We start from the raw sequence: 19,323 nt of genomic DNA on the forward strand, positions 1-19,323 counted from the left end.
AAAACCTTGCTATAACTGTTATAGGGTTCACTGACTTTATTCAGGGTACAATGAAAACCAAAGCAATGAATTTATTAAGACACTACAGAGTTAACAGACTTCCCAGGTCTAGGTCAAGGTTCCTCCAACAGCGTTAATGACAAAATCTTAAGACACAAGCTGGTCAATTTTAACTTCTTAGAAAAATTATATGTCTGTTGTAGAAATATAATGGAAAACTTCCCGGTTTCTCTCAACTCTTTTCCCAGGTGGCACTGACATAGTGTCGTGTTTCATGGGCCAGAACCCAACAGTTCCAGTATATCGAGGTGAGATTCAATCAAGAAATCTCGGCATGGCTGTGGAAGCCTGGAGCCCTGACGGTAAGACTCTGGGTGAATCTCTTCAGAATTTAATAATCTCTCCTACCACTTTCTGTTTCATTCAACCTCAATAGCAATTAAGAGATTTACTGTATGGGGACAATAGAGCAACAGAGTCAAGGGATTGTGCTCAGCTTTTAAATAAGTTTCAGGTTCAGGCTGTATTAATAAATATATATATATATATATATATATATATATATATATAAGGAAAATTAATCACAAGCACATTTAAAAATTGTTACCAAGGAAATTAGAAAGGCTCCCTTTATTTTACATGTCACTGATGGTGGAGCTTATATGTATATATATGCCAGGCCAAAAAGTAACTGAAGGAATGTGTGAACTTTCCCTGGAACAATATACTGACCAACTTTAGCGAAACATATTTTTTTTAATTATTAATTTCAAATAAAAAGGGTGTTGTTCTTTCTTTTTTTTTTTTTATCATGGTGGAAGTCTTCAAAGCCCTCTAGGTTTCTGTCATTGATTTCAGTCCCTCTTTCCCCAGCTCCCTGCTGCAGGCTGTACTGGCATGTCTCCACCACCTCAAAGGAGAGTGGATTGAAGGATAATTTAAAGGCAGTTTTGTAGAAAGAGTTTGGGATTATTTTAGTCAGTCTTTAAGCCTATAACACCGTCCTGAGGGAGGCTGTTAGGGTTGTGTGAAACCACACACTAAAGGTATCAGGTTCTCTGAGAGCGACACACATTCTTTTTGTTTTTATCAGAGAAGGATTTATACTGTGTCTCTTATATGCTTATGTGTTTGTGCATATGGATGTGTGCCCAGGTTTATATGGGTTGCAGGGAAACACACACCGCAACTTTCTGTTCCTGTGAAATATGTGTTTTAACAGGTAAGCCTGTGTGGGGAGAGAGTGGGGAGCTTGTCTGCTTGAAGCCAATCCCCTGCCAGCCAACACACTTCTGGAATGACGAGAATCAGAGCAAATATCATAAAGCATACTTTTCTACATATCCCGGTAACCACACAAATGTTGTGTAAAAAATAGAAACATATTTACAGTTTACATGTACATAAAGAGACACCTGTAATACCCCTGCTGTACAGCTACCCTTTAAGGAATATCGCCCAGTTTAAATTTATCTGTGCTTACATTATGTAACTGTTTTTATTTGCATTTATTGCTCCTTCATTTTTTAATGTTTGTTTTCAGTATGTGTTCTTCAGGTATGCACAAAAAAAAAATCAAAGTTTCAGACAAATTTTTCCTTTTCTCATTCTGTAGGGGTGTGGGCCCACGGAGACTACTGTAAAATCAATCCAAAGACAGGGGGCATTGTCATGCTGGGCAGAAGGTCAGCCATTAACTGCAATCAATACGTTTTATTGATTCATCAGGACAGGCTTAAATGTACTTTATACCCTTTTGCGTGATATTTTGTCACAACTCTAGGCTGTAGAGTCATTTTTTTCCTGTGGAAATTTGTGGCAAATTGGCTCGCAATTACAGGAACACTAGCTCTGAATTTAGAAAGTCTGTTTTTTCTGTAGTGACGGCACGCTGAACCCCAACGGAGTCCGATTCGGCAGCTCAGAGATCTACAACATTGGTGAGTCTTTATCTGCAGATGGAGTAGGGTGTGGGTGTAAGATAATAAAAGAAAATGGTTCTGAGTCATGGTTCTTTTTATGTTCCTGGAAAAATAAGACTTTGCCATCCCATTGTCCACTTTTTAAAGTTTACTCACTTGCCATTCTCCGTATGTACTCACGCTGCTTAGTTTGGACACTTTTTGTCTTTTCTGTTCTTTTAATCTTTACTCTCATTTTCTTTTCACCTCTCACATCTTTTTCTCTCTGTGTCTCATCTTTTTTGGTTTGCCTTTTTGCCCTCTGCCCTCTCCTTTCCTCTCCTCTCTGCAGTGGAGGCGTTTGAGGAAGTGTCAGACAGTCTTTGTGTTCCACAGTACAACGCTGATGGAGAAGAGAGAGTTATTTTGTTCTTAAAGATGGCACCTGGTAAGCCCTTCTGTCCGGAGTTGGTGGCGAAGATTAAAGGAGCCATTAGAAAAGCTCTGTCTGCCCGACACGTACCCGCCCTGCTGCTGGAGACCAGAGACATTCCTGTAAGAAAAAAAAAATCTATCAGTTAGTTATGAAAAAACTTTATATTATTCTGTCAGGCTGCAAATAGAAAAATCATTTTTCTTGAATGACAGCCTTTATTTCATTCCTCTACAGTATACCATCAGCGGTAAGAAGGTGGAGGTAGCTGTAAAACAAGTGATTGCTGGTCGGGAGGTGACACAAAGAGGAGCATTCTCCAATCCTGACTCACTGGACCTCTACAAAAACATTCCTGAACTGCAAAACTATTAGAGATGTGGCTTCACAGAGCTGAAGAGAGGGTCTGCAAAGACACGTAGCCTGAAAAGATTTTAGCTTTGATTTTAGACTAACTTTATGTAAATTTACAGGTACAGGGTGATGTGCAAAGTTCATTGCATGGGTTCCTCAAACAGGCACCCTGCGCTGTATACAGGGCAAAAAGGTGATGATGTGTGTCAAAATAATATATAACAATACCAGACAAGATGTATTATAATAATAAATTGATGATATCAGGCAGACAGAGAGACATAGTGTTCCACAAGTCATCAAGCAGCTGCTCATAGTCTACCATACTGCACAATTAAGTGTTGGAAATGGAACACTGAAGGAGGCTTTGGATATAATATCGTGTGTTTAGCAGTGCTTGTGAATAAGCTCATGCTTTGAAGCCCTTGAAGAAATGAAACGCAGCATAAAGTGCTTTGCTTCGGCTTCACACTTTGATTGTTATCAGCTACTGAAGAACCATATCTCCCTGTGTCACCTGCCTGTAACCTTGAGTGGGTCCCTGAATAAAATCCATGGAGGTGTGTAGATAAATACACCCACGCATCTTGGAGTTACGCCTCAGCTTTGGCTCATATCACCATATCATGTTTATGTGGTGTGGATTGCTATCTTAATGTGGATATATTTGTATATCAATATATATTTTGGGACTGTGAAACTGTGTTGACTTTACAGTTATGCCTTTAACGATAGCCACCCAAACTTGTTAACCAAAGTCATGGAAGTTGTATTATGTTTGTGTAACAGTTCTAGTTTACTTAATTCTTGAATAAGGGAGCCTAGAAAACTAAACTAATATAATATAATTTAATATAGCTTACTAATAACTAATATAGCTTTTTTTTTTCTGCCTAAAAAGCTATATCATATTTCATACTTGATTCTGAACCTTTGTTTTCGAAATCCTCTATTCAATGTTGTCCCCCCATCCAAAACCAGAATAGGTCGTTATCTATCAATCTGTTGTACCAAGGATTCAGTCAAGATGCACATTTCTCATTTCACCACAGAAGCCTGTTGTATACATTTGTATCTATGTTCCATGATTGTTACAACGCTAAGAAAAGCATGTGTTGTACTTTGTACATAGAAAAATGGAGTTATTTATTTAAAATTTCCTAATTATAATAACAAATTCTGTAGCCTAGTTGATGCTATTAACTGTAGTGGTTTTGGTCACTAGTAAATCTGTAATAAAACACAATTCCTTTGGGTTTGATTTCCGTTTTCCATGAGAAGCAAATACCTGACCTGTAGAAAGGAACAGATGTCAGAGAGCCATTTGATCAAACCCCCACGTATCAGCTTAAAAACACTACAAAGGACCAAGGATAAAGGAGGATTAGATCTGCCTAACTTTAATCACTATTTTTTAGCCAACAGGCTTCAGTTCATCTCTAGATGGTTTAAACACACCCTCTTAGATGAACCTTGGATAGATGTAGAACAGGCACTATGTAATAACCTAGAAATTTCAGACCTACCATTTATCAGCTCAAACATCAAACGACATGAATGCTTTAAAAGCATCAATATTAGCTCTTCTCTGACAGCATGGTGGGAGTTTCTAAAAATGACAGAGTCTTCATTAATCCCATGCAAACGTACACCTATCTGGAACAATCCGGACGTATTACAAAACAATAATATGATAAACTTTCCAGATTGGAGTTGCAAAGGAATTAAATACTTGGAACATATATTGGAAGGAACAGACTTTATTTCGTTTGACAGACTAGTTACACAATATGGGATCAACAAGAAACGATTTTTGGAATATCAACAAATTAAATCCATAGTAAAAAAGAAATTTAATCCCAGTGAAGCTGAATTACAAACACCACCAAGTGTGGTACAATTTTTTAGTCTAAAACCCCCCAAATTATTGTCTAAAATATAAAGAACACTTTCTAAAATAGATGAATCAATATCCCTTCCTATTGCAAAATGGGAAGCAGATTTATCAATCAACTTAGACCCAAACCTTTGCTTTCTCTTCTGTTTTTTTTTCTCCATACAGGTGATCCAGGTGTTTTGTTTGTTTTTCTTTCTTTCTTCCCCCCTTTCTCACCATCTCTTCTCCCCTCTGGTTTTCTTTCTCTCCCTCTCTTTCTTTCATTCTTTCTCCCTGTCCTATCCCCCAGTCATGTCTGTCCCGTTTGTAGCAACCGAAAATAAAATAAATTCATAATTATAATAAAGGTCAATCAAATGGACCAATATGGCAAGGCCATGATGATCCACTTGGTAAAATAAATCCGCTTGGCATCTTTCTTGGCCTTCAGACAACAATTCTGATGGCTAAAGATCCAAACGGGACACAAAAAAAAAAAAAAAAAAAAAGAGAGCCATTTGATCTATGGATAAGAATTAAATTGAAAAAAAGAAAAAATAGGGACCATTTTCTCATTTGGCTTATTGTGTGTGGTTTCCTGTATAAGTTGGTGTGTTAAGCTTCTTTTCTTTATGATTATTTTAAATATTTGGTATAACTGTAAACCATTTAACTGGATACATGTGCGTTTAATGTTTGAGTTCACAATCATGCCTAGATCAAACAAAAGCTCCAGGAACAACGTTTTGATTGGAATACTGCTATTTTGTATGTAGACAATTTAATTTAATTATTTAATTTAATTATTTCGTCTCATAAAGATGCACAAGTCCTTTTACTCCTGTAGGAGACAAGAATCATAAATAACTGGACAGTTTGCACTTGCACTTATGATAAAGCATTTTTACTGTGTGTATTTAGTTTGAGAATGCAAGAATCAAACATGACAGATGTTTTGGACGATATTCTAGGTTGTGTTCTTTTTGATAACGGGATAACGTTGGTCACTGTAGGTCTGGTTTCAAGCTGTGTGATTGTGAACGCTATTTGCACACCTTGTCTTTGTTGAGTTTTCCGAGGGAATATCTGTGTAAGAAACAACTTTAAAGCTGTTTAACACAGGGATTTTGTTGTATGCATTTTCTGGCTGGAAACTGTCAGCTAACCAATAAAGTGAGGCCAGTCTGAGAGCAAACAAAAAGTTTTGTGTTCCAAAATGTAAGCCTTTTATGCTTATTGTAAATTTACAGTACGCATCCACATTGCTTTCCTAAGATAAACTGGGAAGCTCTTCATCCAAGGCTTTCTAGGCACAGCACACATGTATGAAGTAAACAGGAGTGTGAATCAACATTTATGTTTAACAGCTTAACTAAAATATTTACCTCTGAGCTCTGACACAAAACTACCAGCAACTAATAAGTAGTTGCCAAAAGTTTATAGACCTAAATATTCTGAGCTGAGGTATACAGCTTATTTGAGTTTTATCTTCATCCACAGCCAATATGATATTACAAAATTAGCACTGGTGCTATAGCTTTCGATGTGAGATGAACAACTCGGCATGCGAACTGTGGAAAAAAACACCATAAAACAAACTCACTCATTGAATAACAAAAAATGTGTGTGCACGTGTGTTTGAGTAACTGTGTCTCAGCTTGTGTGTTTTGATCTGTGTAAAGCCAGTCATTTTGACAGACAGCTCCTTTAGAAATAAACTTGGCAGTTTAAAAGCTCCCTATAACCTTTATAAGTGTGAATGCTCAGCCCTGCCAGTCACCCAAACTTCAAAATGTAGCAGTGAGAAAAATAGAAACAGGGAGGCTTGGTTAGAGTCCAGTTCCTCAGTGTAGAAAGGCTAACAAACATCAGTGCTGAGTACCAAACAGTTCCCCAAGGGGCTCTGAGTTGTTTGATTTATCCCAACAGTCTCATAAGAGAGCACATCATAAACCAGGAAATGACTGTTTACCACCTGATGTTGCACTTTACATAGGTTGACTGTTAATTACCATCCACGAACCTTGTGTCTGTGTATCAGCTTGTTTGTGCTTCAAATAATGTGGTTGTGGCGACGTCTCCTGTAGTGGGAACTAACACAAAGGTAGTTCTGAGTATGTTGGCTGGCGTTTACTGCTGGTTTGTGAGCAATTTTTGACAAAATTATAACATCTTGATCATGTAAGGACATATTCACAAAACGTTGCATGTGTGAGATCAAAATTAAGGTCACCCTCATACAGTGTTGGGGAGTAACGGAATACATGTACCGCCGTTACGTATTTGAAATACAAAATATGAGTAACTGTATTCCGTTACAGTTACCGTTTAAAAAGGTGGTATTCAGAATAGTTACTTTATTGAAATAAAGGGATTACACGGCGGTCTTTTCCTGTTTCATATGTTAGGCTATGCCCTCTCTATTTTTGGTAATTCCACGCCGGTGGAAACCCAAACAAAACACGCATTAAGAGGCTCAAATGCCTGTGTCTCAATCTCGTGTCTCATAATGACGTGAAGAAATATTTTTAAAAATGACTGTTCAAAAAATGATTTAATATAAAGGCAGAGTGTTAGAGGCATAGCCCTAAAGAATGTAGCCTCATGGGCAGTGTAGTCCGTGCTACAGTGAGAATGGACTGCCATACATACCCGTTATGTGTCGGTGGGCGCGAGGGAGGGAGAAAAAGAGTGGAAAAGTATGAGTTGTCACTGACCAGAAACGGGAGCTGTAAGCATGTAAATATTATAATAACCACTGCAGCCAAGAAGAGTGCCTGACGAGCCCAGTTGTAAGTAAGCTATTAAGACTCGACTGTACACTGTGTTCGTGTTTTCCTCCGAAACAATAAGTTCCGTTGGAGCAGCCTTTCAACGCCTCTCTCCGTCTCTCCTTAGCAAAGTTGACCCAGACAACAAAGTAAAGCTAGTTTTCAGCTACGAGCCCGACACGGAACCCGACGGAGGTCCCTTTACGGCTCGGAGCCGCAAACCTGTTTTATATACACGCGGAATAGTTTTCTATACAAGATCACTGCAAAACGTGCAGCCTTACCTAATGTCCACCCTACTGTAACTCATTTTATATTAAGATTTTAAAATCTAGTTGCTACTGGTATGGTGAATAACCTTCAGTAATAGTAATAAATCACACAGCAATGGTACATTCATGCAGTTGTAAAAAGCTAAATAATATATTAAGTAATCCAAAGTATTCAGAATATGTTACTCTCGCTGAGTAACGTAACGTAATACGTTACAATATACATTTTGGGACATGTATTCTGTAATCTGTAGTGGAATACATTTTAAAAGTAACCTTCCCAACACTGCCCTCATAGATGGGCCAGGTATAGTTGTGGCAGTAAAACATGTGTTTAAAGTCACACTACATGCTTGACACTCCTATGAAGGTTGCCCGCAGTATGTTATGGTTCTGAAGTTTACACAACAGATTCTAAGCTCTTTATTTTATTTTTGTATCAAGCTTAAACGTTTCATGCAACCTCTCATAGGTTTGCCGATATCATTGGGTTTGACAAACATGAACTTTAGTGGTGATCATAAGCTGATATTGTTAACTTAGAGCAGGGGTGTCGACTCCAGGCCTCGAGGGCCGGTGTCATGCAGCTTTTAGATAACATCCTGGGTCAACACACCTGAATTAAATGATTAGTTCATTACCAGGCCTCTGGAGAACTGCAAGACACGTTGAGGAGGTAAGTTAGCCATTTAAATCAGCTGTGTTGGATCAAGGATACATCTAAAACCTGCAGGACACTGGCCCTCGAGGCCTGGAGTTCGACACCTGTGACTTAGAGAATAGTTTCTTGTTATTATGCTAAAGAGAGCTAACCACTGGGTCAAGTAACATATTTACTTTTTACAGTCAGGTCCAAAAGTATTTGGACAATAAAGAGGAAATGATACTAATATTGACCTGGAGGAAGTCCTGGTCTGTTTTTGCAGTATGCTTTCGGTTATTATCCATTTGCACTGTGAAGTGCTATCCAGCCAGCTTTCCATCATTTAGCTGGATCTGAGCAGTGTGCAATTCTCTGTATTTTTTATTATCTGTACAATTCACAATTCATCCTGCTACTTACAACAAGAGTCACATGATCAGTAAATATTAATGACTCAGTTGACTTTGGAGCCATGCATACCCATGCCACAACATTACCTCGACCATGTTTGACAGATGATGTGGTATACTTCAGATCACTGTACCATACTTTTCTCTACCCAATTTTCTGGAGCAGGTTAATTGTCAGCCCCCAAATTATATTGTTATCATTATTTTCAGAAGTGTGCAGGCTCTTAACTTTTCTGACAAAACCTAATCAGGTCTTCTGGTTCTTTAGTGTAACATCATGATTTGTACCTTATAAACCTTGGCGTGATTGCCTTCCTCCTTGTCATCCACTGTTGTTATCTTAAGCGGACTTTCAGGCCTTTTGATAATGCTGAGCTGGCCAGTGCATTTATTCTTTTTAAGAATTTAAAATGTACCGCATTGTTGATTTGGTCACTCCTAAAGCTGATAGCTTTATTTTGGTTTTTCAGCCTAATGACTTCATCACATCAGCATCTCTACTTTCCAGTTGAACAGTGTTTCAGTGAACAGCTAGCAAATACGACTGGAACACCTGGGATGAACTGCAGATATTTTACCCGCTAAATTTGTCATGAAATAATGAGGGAATAGGACTCGCCTGTACACAAACTGCCTGTCAGTTAATTGTCCAATTATTTTTGAGCCTCAGAAAATGGGTGAATATGTACAAAATGGCTGTAATTCCTAAACATTGAATACAATACTTTTGTTAAACCTTAAAGCTTAAAGTCTGCTCTTCAGTCACACATTATTATTATTTGTTATATTTGTTCAGTTTAAAATCAAATGTGGTGATGTACAGAGGTAAAATTGTGTCATTGTGTAAATACTAATGGGGATTAACTGTATGACACTGAGAAAGAAATCAACTAAGGTTGTTCTCCGGTCACAATACTGATTTATTTAAATGACAATGTTTAAATTTAATACTGATATATTATTTATGGTGTTAGAAGAAGATCCAATCTTCTGTGGGGCTTAGCTGCAGTATGTGTGTAGTTGATGTTTATGTGGTTACAGATTTACAGACAACATACATTATGAAAACCACAAAGATATTTTTGTTTGCAAACATTTACCTTGGTTTATTACATTTCTGAGGTCACATGACAGATATCACACAAAATGTTAGATCAATCACGCTATACGAAAGAAGAGCATACATTACAAAAGTGGAGTTACTTGGGAGCTCCACGTTTACTTTGTCATCCCATCTCACTTAATTTGTCTAGTCTATTCTATTGTCTGCGTTCCCAATTATCCTCAGGTGACTTTGTTCATCCCTTGCTTCTCACCCCCACTGGAGACTTGTTAAATCTAAACTGCTCCAAAGGGACTTTTTCCTGAAAGGCTGATCACAACATCAATGAATATTCCACATGCTTGCACACGCGTACTTCTGAACAGACTTTGTGGTGACAGAAATGTAGCAGAGACATGTTTGTTCTTGAAGTGAAAATGAAGCACCTCACCCAGTTTCTGTCATATTCATATATAAGGAATGGAAAGGAGCCTCCGTTTTAGGCTGATCAAAGGACACAGGATCACCACGGGGAGTTGAGGAGAAAGGGAGAGTTTTATTTATTCTAAGTGTCTACTGTAATTCAGAAGAAATCTGGTAAGCAGGGATTCTGCAGGAAATGAATATTTCTTCATGTCCCGTCATCAAAACGACTCCATGGGTTGTTTTTTCAAGCTTGATGGGGAGCAAGTGAGGTGACATAGTTACAGAGTCACAAAGTCTTCGTAGAATAATAATAATAATATGATAATAATACCTATATTTTTCTGTGCCTTAAACCAAACCATATTGTCGCCCAGGTTGAAAGGTTGCTGTAAATCTGAGGTAGTTCTAAGCAGGGGGTGGATAAGGCTTCCTGTTTTCAGTTAATAATGTCAAAATATGACTAAATCACTGCTCAGCTAAACAAATGAATGAAACAAAATAAGTGAAACACAGCTAGCCTTGAACTTGCAAACTTTTGATTTATCTTTAGACGCACGAGGAATATAGTTCTGGGAATGGCAATGTGGGTCAGGTGGTGGTAAATCCACCAGTCTGGTCCAGAGTGAAATATTGCAACAGCTTTTTAATAGATTGCAATAAGATGCTATAGAAGATGAAGCTTTTAAACTGCGGAGATCTGCTTTTGTCCTTTCTAGCAGCATAAATTGGATGGCTTTGATATTTATTTGTTTTGATGTTTCAGTGACATAACATTGAAGATGGGGCCCATTAGTAGCGAGTAATTTTGTAAAAGCTACTGCATATTTGGTCAACATGTTGGCAGGGTTAGGAGATGGGGAAATCTCATTATAAGCAGGTCTTTATATAGCCGCTAATGTGTTTGATGTTTGGGTATATACATTATAAATGCATTTAGATATCTTATAAGTGGAGCATAAAACCAGCAGGAGGCAGAAAGTATAACTGACTGGAAATCAGAACATGAACACTGATGATTTACAAAAAAGGATGTGAATAAATCATCTTCAACACCTAAAACCACAACATTGATTGTGTATGCCATAGCATATCTAATTCATACACAACAAAAAACCCAAAGTATGGTTATAACCATATAATGAAAAGGAGAATTCATAATAGCCATCCATTAGTTACACAGTAAAAGTGACTTTGGCAATTAGTCTGCTTTCTTCCTGCTTCCTTTCCTGTTTGATCTTTAGATTTGTTTTCTCGCAGGAACACACTGAGCATGACTTTTATTTCATATTCACAGTCAATAATTTGTTCGAGAGGAGTCCCTCTTCCCTTCACTCTGTTATCTCCAAAAGTAATTCTTTCATGTCCCCCTGCAAGCAATTGAATTTCAATTTGTTTTATATGGTCAATCAATTGAGTTTGACACAGGAAGCAGCTAAAATGTAAAGGAGTCGCAGCTGTGTAGAGTGGCTCAGATTGAGATGAGCAGTTTTGCAAATTGCTCTCATATATTTTCTGATTTCAGATTGTCACATAGAATTTTTTTTTTCTTATGTCCCCTAAAATAGTAATTTCTTTTAAAATGTTTAAAGGATATTTAATTAAATGTTACAGTCTCTCCTGTGAATGGCAATTTCCTTGTTCTCAAACTGTTCAAAAGCCGACTAGACACAATTTATTTTGTGCTAGAAAGGCCACAGGCATGAGTGTATATGACAGAGTGGGTAGGGGATTGTGGATGAAACAAAGTCCCAAATCAAACAACAGTAAAGGGGAAATGTACAATTTAGTTCAACCTATTTTAACCCGAAAGCTTATATTTCACTGTAACTGCCACCTTCATTTATTCTGAATAATCAATAAAGAGGTTAAAGGACAATACGGTAGAATTATGCACATGCAAAGCATGACAGACGCAAAATGCCAAATGTTGATGTATTGATACATGTTCTGTCTGCCCATCATGATGGATCGGTGCAATGTGGGGAACATCCGTGCGACATACAATGAATTCATAAATTTTACCTTTGTACATGACAAAAGGACTAAGCATAGAGGACATTTGGTGGCAACAGGTCTAAGTAATGTTCATAATTTGTCACTTTCATTCCAAATGTTCATTTGAAACAAGTGCGGTGCAGAAAGGGTTTTTTTTTTGTAATAATTAAGCTGATCAGGTCAAGGTAACCAAGACAGGCTGATATTGTTTTTGTGACAATGAATTCTATGTTTAGGATTCTGTATAACAAAACTATTTTTAAAAATCTATACAAAGGTATATGGTGTATTGTTATTTTACTGAAAAACAGATGAAACATGTACATGTATCCTTAAACCTGATAACCTTTAGAGTTATTGATTTTTTTCCTCCCATGTCGAATCACATCTGCAAATCCAGAGAGAGAATACTGAGCTCTAAATGTGCTAAGGAGCTGAGTATGTTATTATAAAAATGTGACATAATTTTTCAAGTTGTTTACTGTTAAAACATTGAACAAAGTAAAGCTTTTTGTCAGCTAACTGAATCCTCTTGTCCAAGAACTCTGGCCTGCACTTTTTTTGCCCTCACTGGCACTCAGCATTGACCTCTACCTCTACACCTGGTATTGTTTTCTTCATCAGCTCCTAAATTTGCATCGTGTCAGGTCAGGTGACCTTTCCATGAGTCACCTGACTGATTTTCTTTTGCACTACAGCTCTTGTAAGGATTTACAGAGCCTGGCAGTAGCCACAGAGGCACAAAGATATTTTGAGGCAACTATAGCAAGTGAAAAAAATGCTGCTGTGTGCATATGATATAATTAGTTCCCAAGTTTTGATTAACTGATGAGCATGTTTTATACAGGCACGGTTTCTAATGTAATGACAATGTGGTGTAAAGATTCCTATTTTATTTACCCTTTCTCGCTTATCCATGCTTCCTTCTCTTCCTCCTCCAGCTCCTGTATGTCAATTCTTGTCCTCATTTTCTTATCACCGACTAGCTCCTGTGTTACTTTGTCAATTAATGGAAATCACCTGGCACAAATGATTAAAGGACTGCATTCCCTTCCACTCTCTTCATGTGGGGCGGTTTAGCTGAGCTTAGTAGTCCATGTAGTTAAAAGTACCTTTATCTAAAAATAAAATGAGCACTGGAGCAACACTGGTGACTGTAGTCTTTACATTCTGATCAGACTGCCATGGTGGTAATAACAATCACTTATTCTGAACTTCCTATTTAACACTGTATTTCCCATACAGTGCACAGTCTCAAGTGCATCATACTATTAATGAACTGACCCTCAATTCAATCCTCTCAACTCTTCATACCTCCTTGATCCTCCTGAAAGATAAATGGCAGCAGTATTCATCTAAATTTATTAAAAATAGTGTAAAATCACTAAAAATCATAAATAATGCAAAAAAACCAAAAAACTGTTTGCAACAAGCAAACCTCTGATGTTCTTTATATCTCTCATTATTTCTTTTCTGTCCATGTCTTTATATTATCAATTTACTGTCAATAAAAATAATTTTAAAAAATTGTTAAAAATCTGGTTCACACTTATTTTGTATGCACAGTGTAATAAAATGTATTTCCCTTTTATTTAATGTTACTCATATGGTCCATTAAGACCTTTCTCGAGTCATGCTTTTGAAAATCATCATCAGTCAAATTGCTTTTACCTTACTATCAGCCTCTTAAGTGTTCATTCAAGTCCTCTAGTTATTTATCTGAGTTATTACATTTGATAGTTTTTGCCTTTTGTTGTCTTTTCAAAACACTGACTGAGAAATTGTGAAAATGCATTCTTAACTTTTGCCGAGCAGTGTCCTTTTAAAGAGACTGCAGCAGTTACTTTAGGTTACCTGAGGAGTAACTTTTTCTTACTGTCGCCTGACAAGTGCCTGACAGATAAAAGTATTCAATTTAAGTAGAAAACATCAAGGTATCCCCATAAGCTCTCTCAAGCGAACGCTGTCTGAGGAATCAGGCTTCCCGATGTTTCACTGCTGTTTTCAAGAGTTTCTGTTTTGCTCCCCTGCATCACTTTTAGTAATTTTAGTTGCCTGTGGAGCAGTGTTATTATTCTGGAGTCTTTGCACTTGTCTGCTGCAACTGCAAAGACTCTTGGTACCACCCACACCCTCACTTGGTGTTGTGTTAAGTACAATTTGCTAATACATAGTGCATTCATTTAAGCGCCACATTTCAGTTTGCTTACTAAAATGAAAACCTCAGAATAAAGTGAAAGGGGCAAAAAGAAAAGCAATTAAGAAAGATGTCAGTGTGACCTTATTCCAAAATTAAATCAAATTAGAGAAATATTGAAATGTCTTTCATTCACTTATTGTTAATTTTATTAGGTAATGGTCACTGAATAGCATGAAAAGAATTCAGTGACTGCCCTTTCTGCTCATGTATCCAAAGAGAACTTGTTTCTCTCTAAGGTGTAGCACTTGAGCTCAAATAAATTTAAATGGGATTTGAGATTCTTTTGGGCTATTTGGGTTGACTATCACAGGGTTGACACAGAGAGACACGTATAGCCAATAATCAGTTAACCTAAAATGCAAATCTTTGGACTGTTGGAGGAAAGTGGAGCTAATCCATCTTGATGCAAAATGATGGTGTAAAGAAACACAAATACAAACCAAACATGGGAAGACAGTAAAGGAAAAAAGGGGAAGAAATGAAAGAGAAAAAGATGAATCATATATGAAGTCACAAATATAAGTCAGGCAGGCTGAACGCCATGAACATTTTGATTTTTTTCCAATTCTACCTGTCAATCTTTCCGTCTTTTTGTGTGGGATTGTTCATCTGTAGGTGTCTTCCTGCTTTGTGAAAATAACCAGTACTCACTCTCTTCCTCTCACAGCATGATTTTTGTTATTTGAGTGCAGTTTGCGAGTGTGTATTTGTACCAAGTTTCCACTCCTGGAGACATCATTGACTTTCTAAGTGCATCAGTTTAACTGCCTGAAAAATCTTGGCTCTCCCCTATGCCACAACAAAATCTGAGAGACTGATTGTTGGAGAAGATACAGCTCTGTTCTCTTTTGTGTATTGGAATTAGTTTGGTGAAAAATGGATAACGAGTCAGATGCATTTTAAATAGTTTTACTAAACAATGGAAAACACTGTCAGTCTGTTTTTATTTGTGTGTGTGTGTGTGTGTGTGTGTTTATACTCATTGTACAATAATGCAAGATGGATGCATGCTTGAGGAATTATGATTATGCTTAATTACAGTTTCTCTTGTTCTGGGTAGGTTCACGGATGCTCAAAGCTAATTGAACATTCAGCTTCAAAGGAGCAAAGTGAGATTAGTTTACGTGCCCATATTTGGTAAATGAAAAAGCAACCCCACACCATAACCTCCCCTCCACCAAACTTTACACTTAGCACAATGCAGTCATACAAGTACCATTCTCCTGGAAACCATCAAAACCAGATTTGTCCATTGCGTTGCCAGATTGACAAGTGGGATTTGTCACTCCAGAGAACACCAGACTCTGCTCTAGAGTCCAGTGGCAGTGTGTTTTCCACTACTGCATCTGACAGTTTGCATTGAAATAAGGCCTGGGTGCAGTTGCTAAACCATGGAAACCTATTTCATGAAGCTCATTATGCACTGTTCTTGCACTAATCTGAAGGCCACATGGAGTTTGGAGGTCCATAGCGATTGATCCTGCAGAAAGTTGGTGACCTCTGGACATTATGAGCCGCAGCATCCATTGACCACACTCTATAATTCTATGTAGCCTATCACTTTGTAGCTGAGTTGCTGTTATTCCTAATTGCCTTCACTTTGTTATTAAACCATTAACAGTTGACCGTGGACTATTTAGTAAGACATTTTCATGACTGGATTTATTGCATAGGTGGCACCCTATCATGGTACCACACTGGAAATCACTGTGCTCTTGAAAGTGACCCATTCTTTCACAGTGTCTCACTAGCTGTTTTGAGTTAATACACCTGGAATCTCAGAAAAAATGGAAATATGGCGGTTTTGAGTTTTGCCAAAAACTGGATCACTGACTTCTGAGATTTCACATTTGACTGACAGACAGATACAGATCTATTCAAGGGAGAGAGCAGGAAACATGAATGAATTAAAAAATGAATGGCATTGGAGATGACAAAATGCAAATGTTAGAAAGGCAGTGCTGAAGGAGCTTTCTGAGCTGCAAGTTGCTTTACATTGGAAGAAATTCAGCCAGAGTGAAGAAATGGATTACTGCAGAAAAAAAATATACAAAATTGATGAAGAAAGTAGGCCATTATGTTTTTTTTTTTAAATGTACCCTTTTTATTTTGTTATGTAATACAAATTAGACTGTTACAAAAGTACCATATAAGCCTTGATATAATTGTATACATTACAGTTTGACAGTAGGTGTCAACAAAAACCCTGAAAATAACATTTTATGGTTTGTCGTTAGGCAAACTTTACTATGTCAGTAAAATTTAAGCACACCCACTCCACTTCTTGATAAGGTTTCTATTTGTGTGCAGATTAGTGTAAATTACAATCAGATTATTATCATATTATTCGCCTCTTGTAACAAACTCCCTGGTCACTCCACATTTTCAGGACCTAGGGTAGACATAAGCAGCTTTCTCATAGTTAAGTTATGATCTATCCAACTAGATTTTTGTGGAAAAATACTTTTTTTTATTTTGATTTCAGATGGAGTAACCAGAAATGCCTTAATTATTAGTCCGAATTGGAAACATCAATAAATAAAATATATAACACAGGAGACACTAATCTGCTGAAGATCGAGGAACCAGGCAGGAGCAAAAGCAGACGATGTCAGAGGAGGTTCATAAGTGTAGTGAAGGAGGATATGCAGAGGGGTGTTGTGCCTAAAAATGATACCAGGGATAGGGTAAGAGGCAGATGAACCCCTGTGGCAACGCCTAAAGGGAGCAACTGAAAGAAGATGAAGACAAAAGAATACATAATATTTATTATAGTCATGTAGAAGATTTAAAAAACAGACAAACTAGAGCTACAAACAAGACAAAAGACAATTGTTGTCTTTATTTGAAGCGTTTCAGTCAGGATTCAGAATCCCTAAAGTTTAGAAAGAGCACAAATGAAGGTGATGAATGGTCCTCTTATGACCTCTGTCTGTGGACTCGTCTCGTCTCAGGTTGGCTAGCTGTGGTAAATGTTTTTTTAGTAAACTGTGACTGTGTTGGACTGGTGCTCAGTGGCTGTGATGCTCATGGTCAGAGTTAGGTTACATCAGGTGTAGCAAACATTAATTTGCATACAAGCTGATTATGCTTCAAATTATTAACTAAACCTTTGTACCAGCTTTACACTGTCTAGTATAAAGGTAGTATACTGTGTGGGGGATTTCCATCCCCCAACTGCCATGAGATGCCATGAGATTTGGCAGTTGGGGGATGAACCCTCAATGAACCCTTGATTGTATTCATTTTTTTTCTGTTTTTTGTGTGGAAGCAAAGTCAACCTTTACAATGCAGATATAAGAAAATGGTTATTTTTTAAAAACTTGTCTTTTACTTGCTTGTGCCATACAGAACAGATTCGAGGTGAGATTTTGAATTTAGATGGGATTAACGTTTGCATTCCCATGTACTAACATATTATATTATATATTAGGTTCAGTTACCTTTTCACAAAAATAGATGGTAGAATTGTCTAATTGTCTTTCAAGGACCTACTTTTTATTTACTCTTCTGTGGAACCTCTTTGGATTCAGGAGACAGACCCTCTCTACTTGTAAGATTTGGATTCTTTTTGATAAAGGTTATAATTAAGGTTTGATCAGATGACCTTGCACCCCCACCACACACACGCAGCCACCCCCACGCCCACCCCTCGATTATGCTGCAACAGGCCTGAGTTGCTGGGGCTTCCTATGATAAATTCAATATTTCTTCCTCTACACCATTTTGAATTTAATCATTACTCATTAATAAACTGTGACTGTCTTCCACAGTGTGACTTTTGTCCTGTTTCCTACGCATAAACACCAACTAGTTACAGCACGTGGCTGCCCCTCCCTGAAGCTGGTTCTTCTGGAGGTTTCTTCCCATTAAAAGTGAGATTTTTCTATAGAGAGTCCTCTGATTGTTGGGGGTTTCTCTCAATTTCTCTCTATTATTGCTTTACCTTGCAGGGTCTTTATCTTATAATATGATGTAACTGGTATTATGACTGTTGTTGTTATATTAGTAAAACTGATTGGAATGTAATAAATCTATAAACACATTTGGTTCAGACACGGAATATATGTTAAAACCTTTTAGGATTGGTGTACCATAGAAAAGGACAAACATGACTCATATCAAGACAATCAAGATGACCTTCAGTGCTCAGGAACCAGCAGAAGTCTCTGAATGTCATGTATTGGCTTAAAGCAGACTCAGAGAACAGACTCAAACAACAGTTGGAAGTTTTAAAAGGATTATTGAATGAAAGATAAGTGTTTGCAAAAAAACAACAACTGGTGAATGGCTGGTTGAGGTTGTATATTTTGCAGGGCAGAGACTGGAAATCCTGCCAGAGAGGAGAGAGGATGTTAGCAACTGCCAAAGTGAATACAATAGAATATTGCTTAGAATTAAGTGTGTTTTCACTGGCTCACTTGTTTGTTTCCTCAATAGGGCCTCTAGAGACGTACACAAATGGCAGGTGAGAATCCTTGAGAATGCAGGTGGAGAGTGGAGCACAGAATGAAGTGGGTAGATTTGGCTTGAGGTTCTTGTACACAATATAGAATAGAGAGAGAGAGAGAGAGAGAGAGAGAGGCAGGCAGGCCAAACTATACTCTCTAAGGACCATATGAATGTCTACCTGATATTAGTCTGGATAAAATGACTCATGTTGATTTTTCCCACGGTCCATTAGTGCAAATGCTCATTAGTCTGTGTCCTTGATTATGAGATCACACTCCCAAGGAGATATAATTTAAAAAGAAAAACTGAGAAAGGATTTCATCATACAAACAAACCTATTTGAAGTATCACTTTCCATTCATGATCATCAAGTTCAGTGGATTACACAGGGATAAAACGTGCATCCTCAACACGTGTGTGTGTGTGTGTGTGTGTGTGTGTGTGTGTGTGTGTGTGTGTGTGTGTGTGTGTGTGTGTGTGTGTGTGAAACATACACACAGAAAAAAAAGCTTTATCGGGGTAGCTGGATTACACAGGGATAAGGCTTG

General features: G+C 37.6%; 1 protein-coding gene across 1 annotated transcript in view; it reads left to right on the forward strand.

Annotated features, from left to right (window-relative positions):
- Positions 1-5,749, forward strand: part of aacs (acetoacetyl-CoA synthetase) — a 44,640-nt gene extending 38,891 nt beyond the window's left edge. Inside the window, exons 13-18 of the mRNA XM_084945587.1 lie at positions 249-362; positions 1,223-1,348; positions 1,616-1,685; positions 1,882-1,940; positions 2,254-2,456; positions 2,572-5,749. Coding sequence (XP_084801713.1) covers positions 249-362; positions 1,223-1,348; positions 1,616-1,685; positions 1,882-1,940; positions 2,254-2,456; positions 2,572-2,709 — 710 coding nt within the window. The 3' untranslated portion in view covers positions 2,710-5,749. The remainder of the gene's footprint in view (positions 1-248; positions 363-1,222; positions 1,349-1,615; positions 1,686-1,881; positions 1,941-2,253; positions 2,457-2,571) is intronic.
- Positions 5,750-19,323: the final 13,574 nt, after the last annotated feature.

Source organism: Perissodus microlepis, chromosome 12 (assembly GCF_051167445.1).
Source record: "Perissodus microlepis isolate ML-2025 ecotype Zambia chromosome 12, ASM5116744v1, whole genome shotgun sequence".
Lineage (NCBI taxonomy): Eukaryota > Metazoa > Chordata > Actinopteri > Cichliformes > Cichlidae > Perissodus > Perissodus microlepis.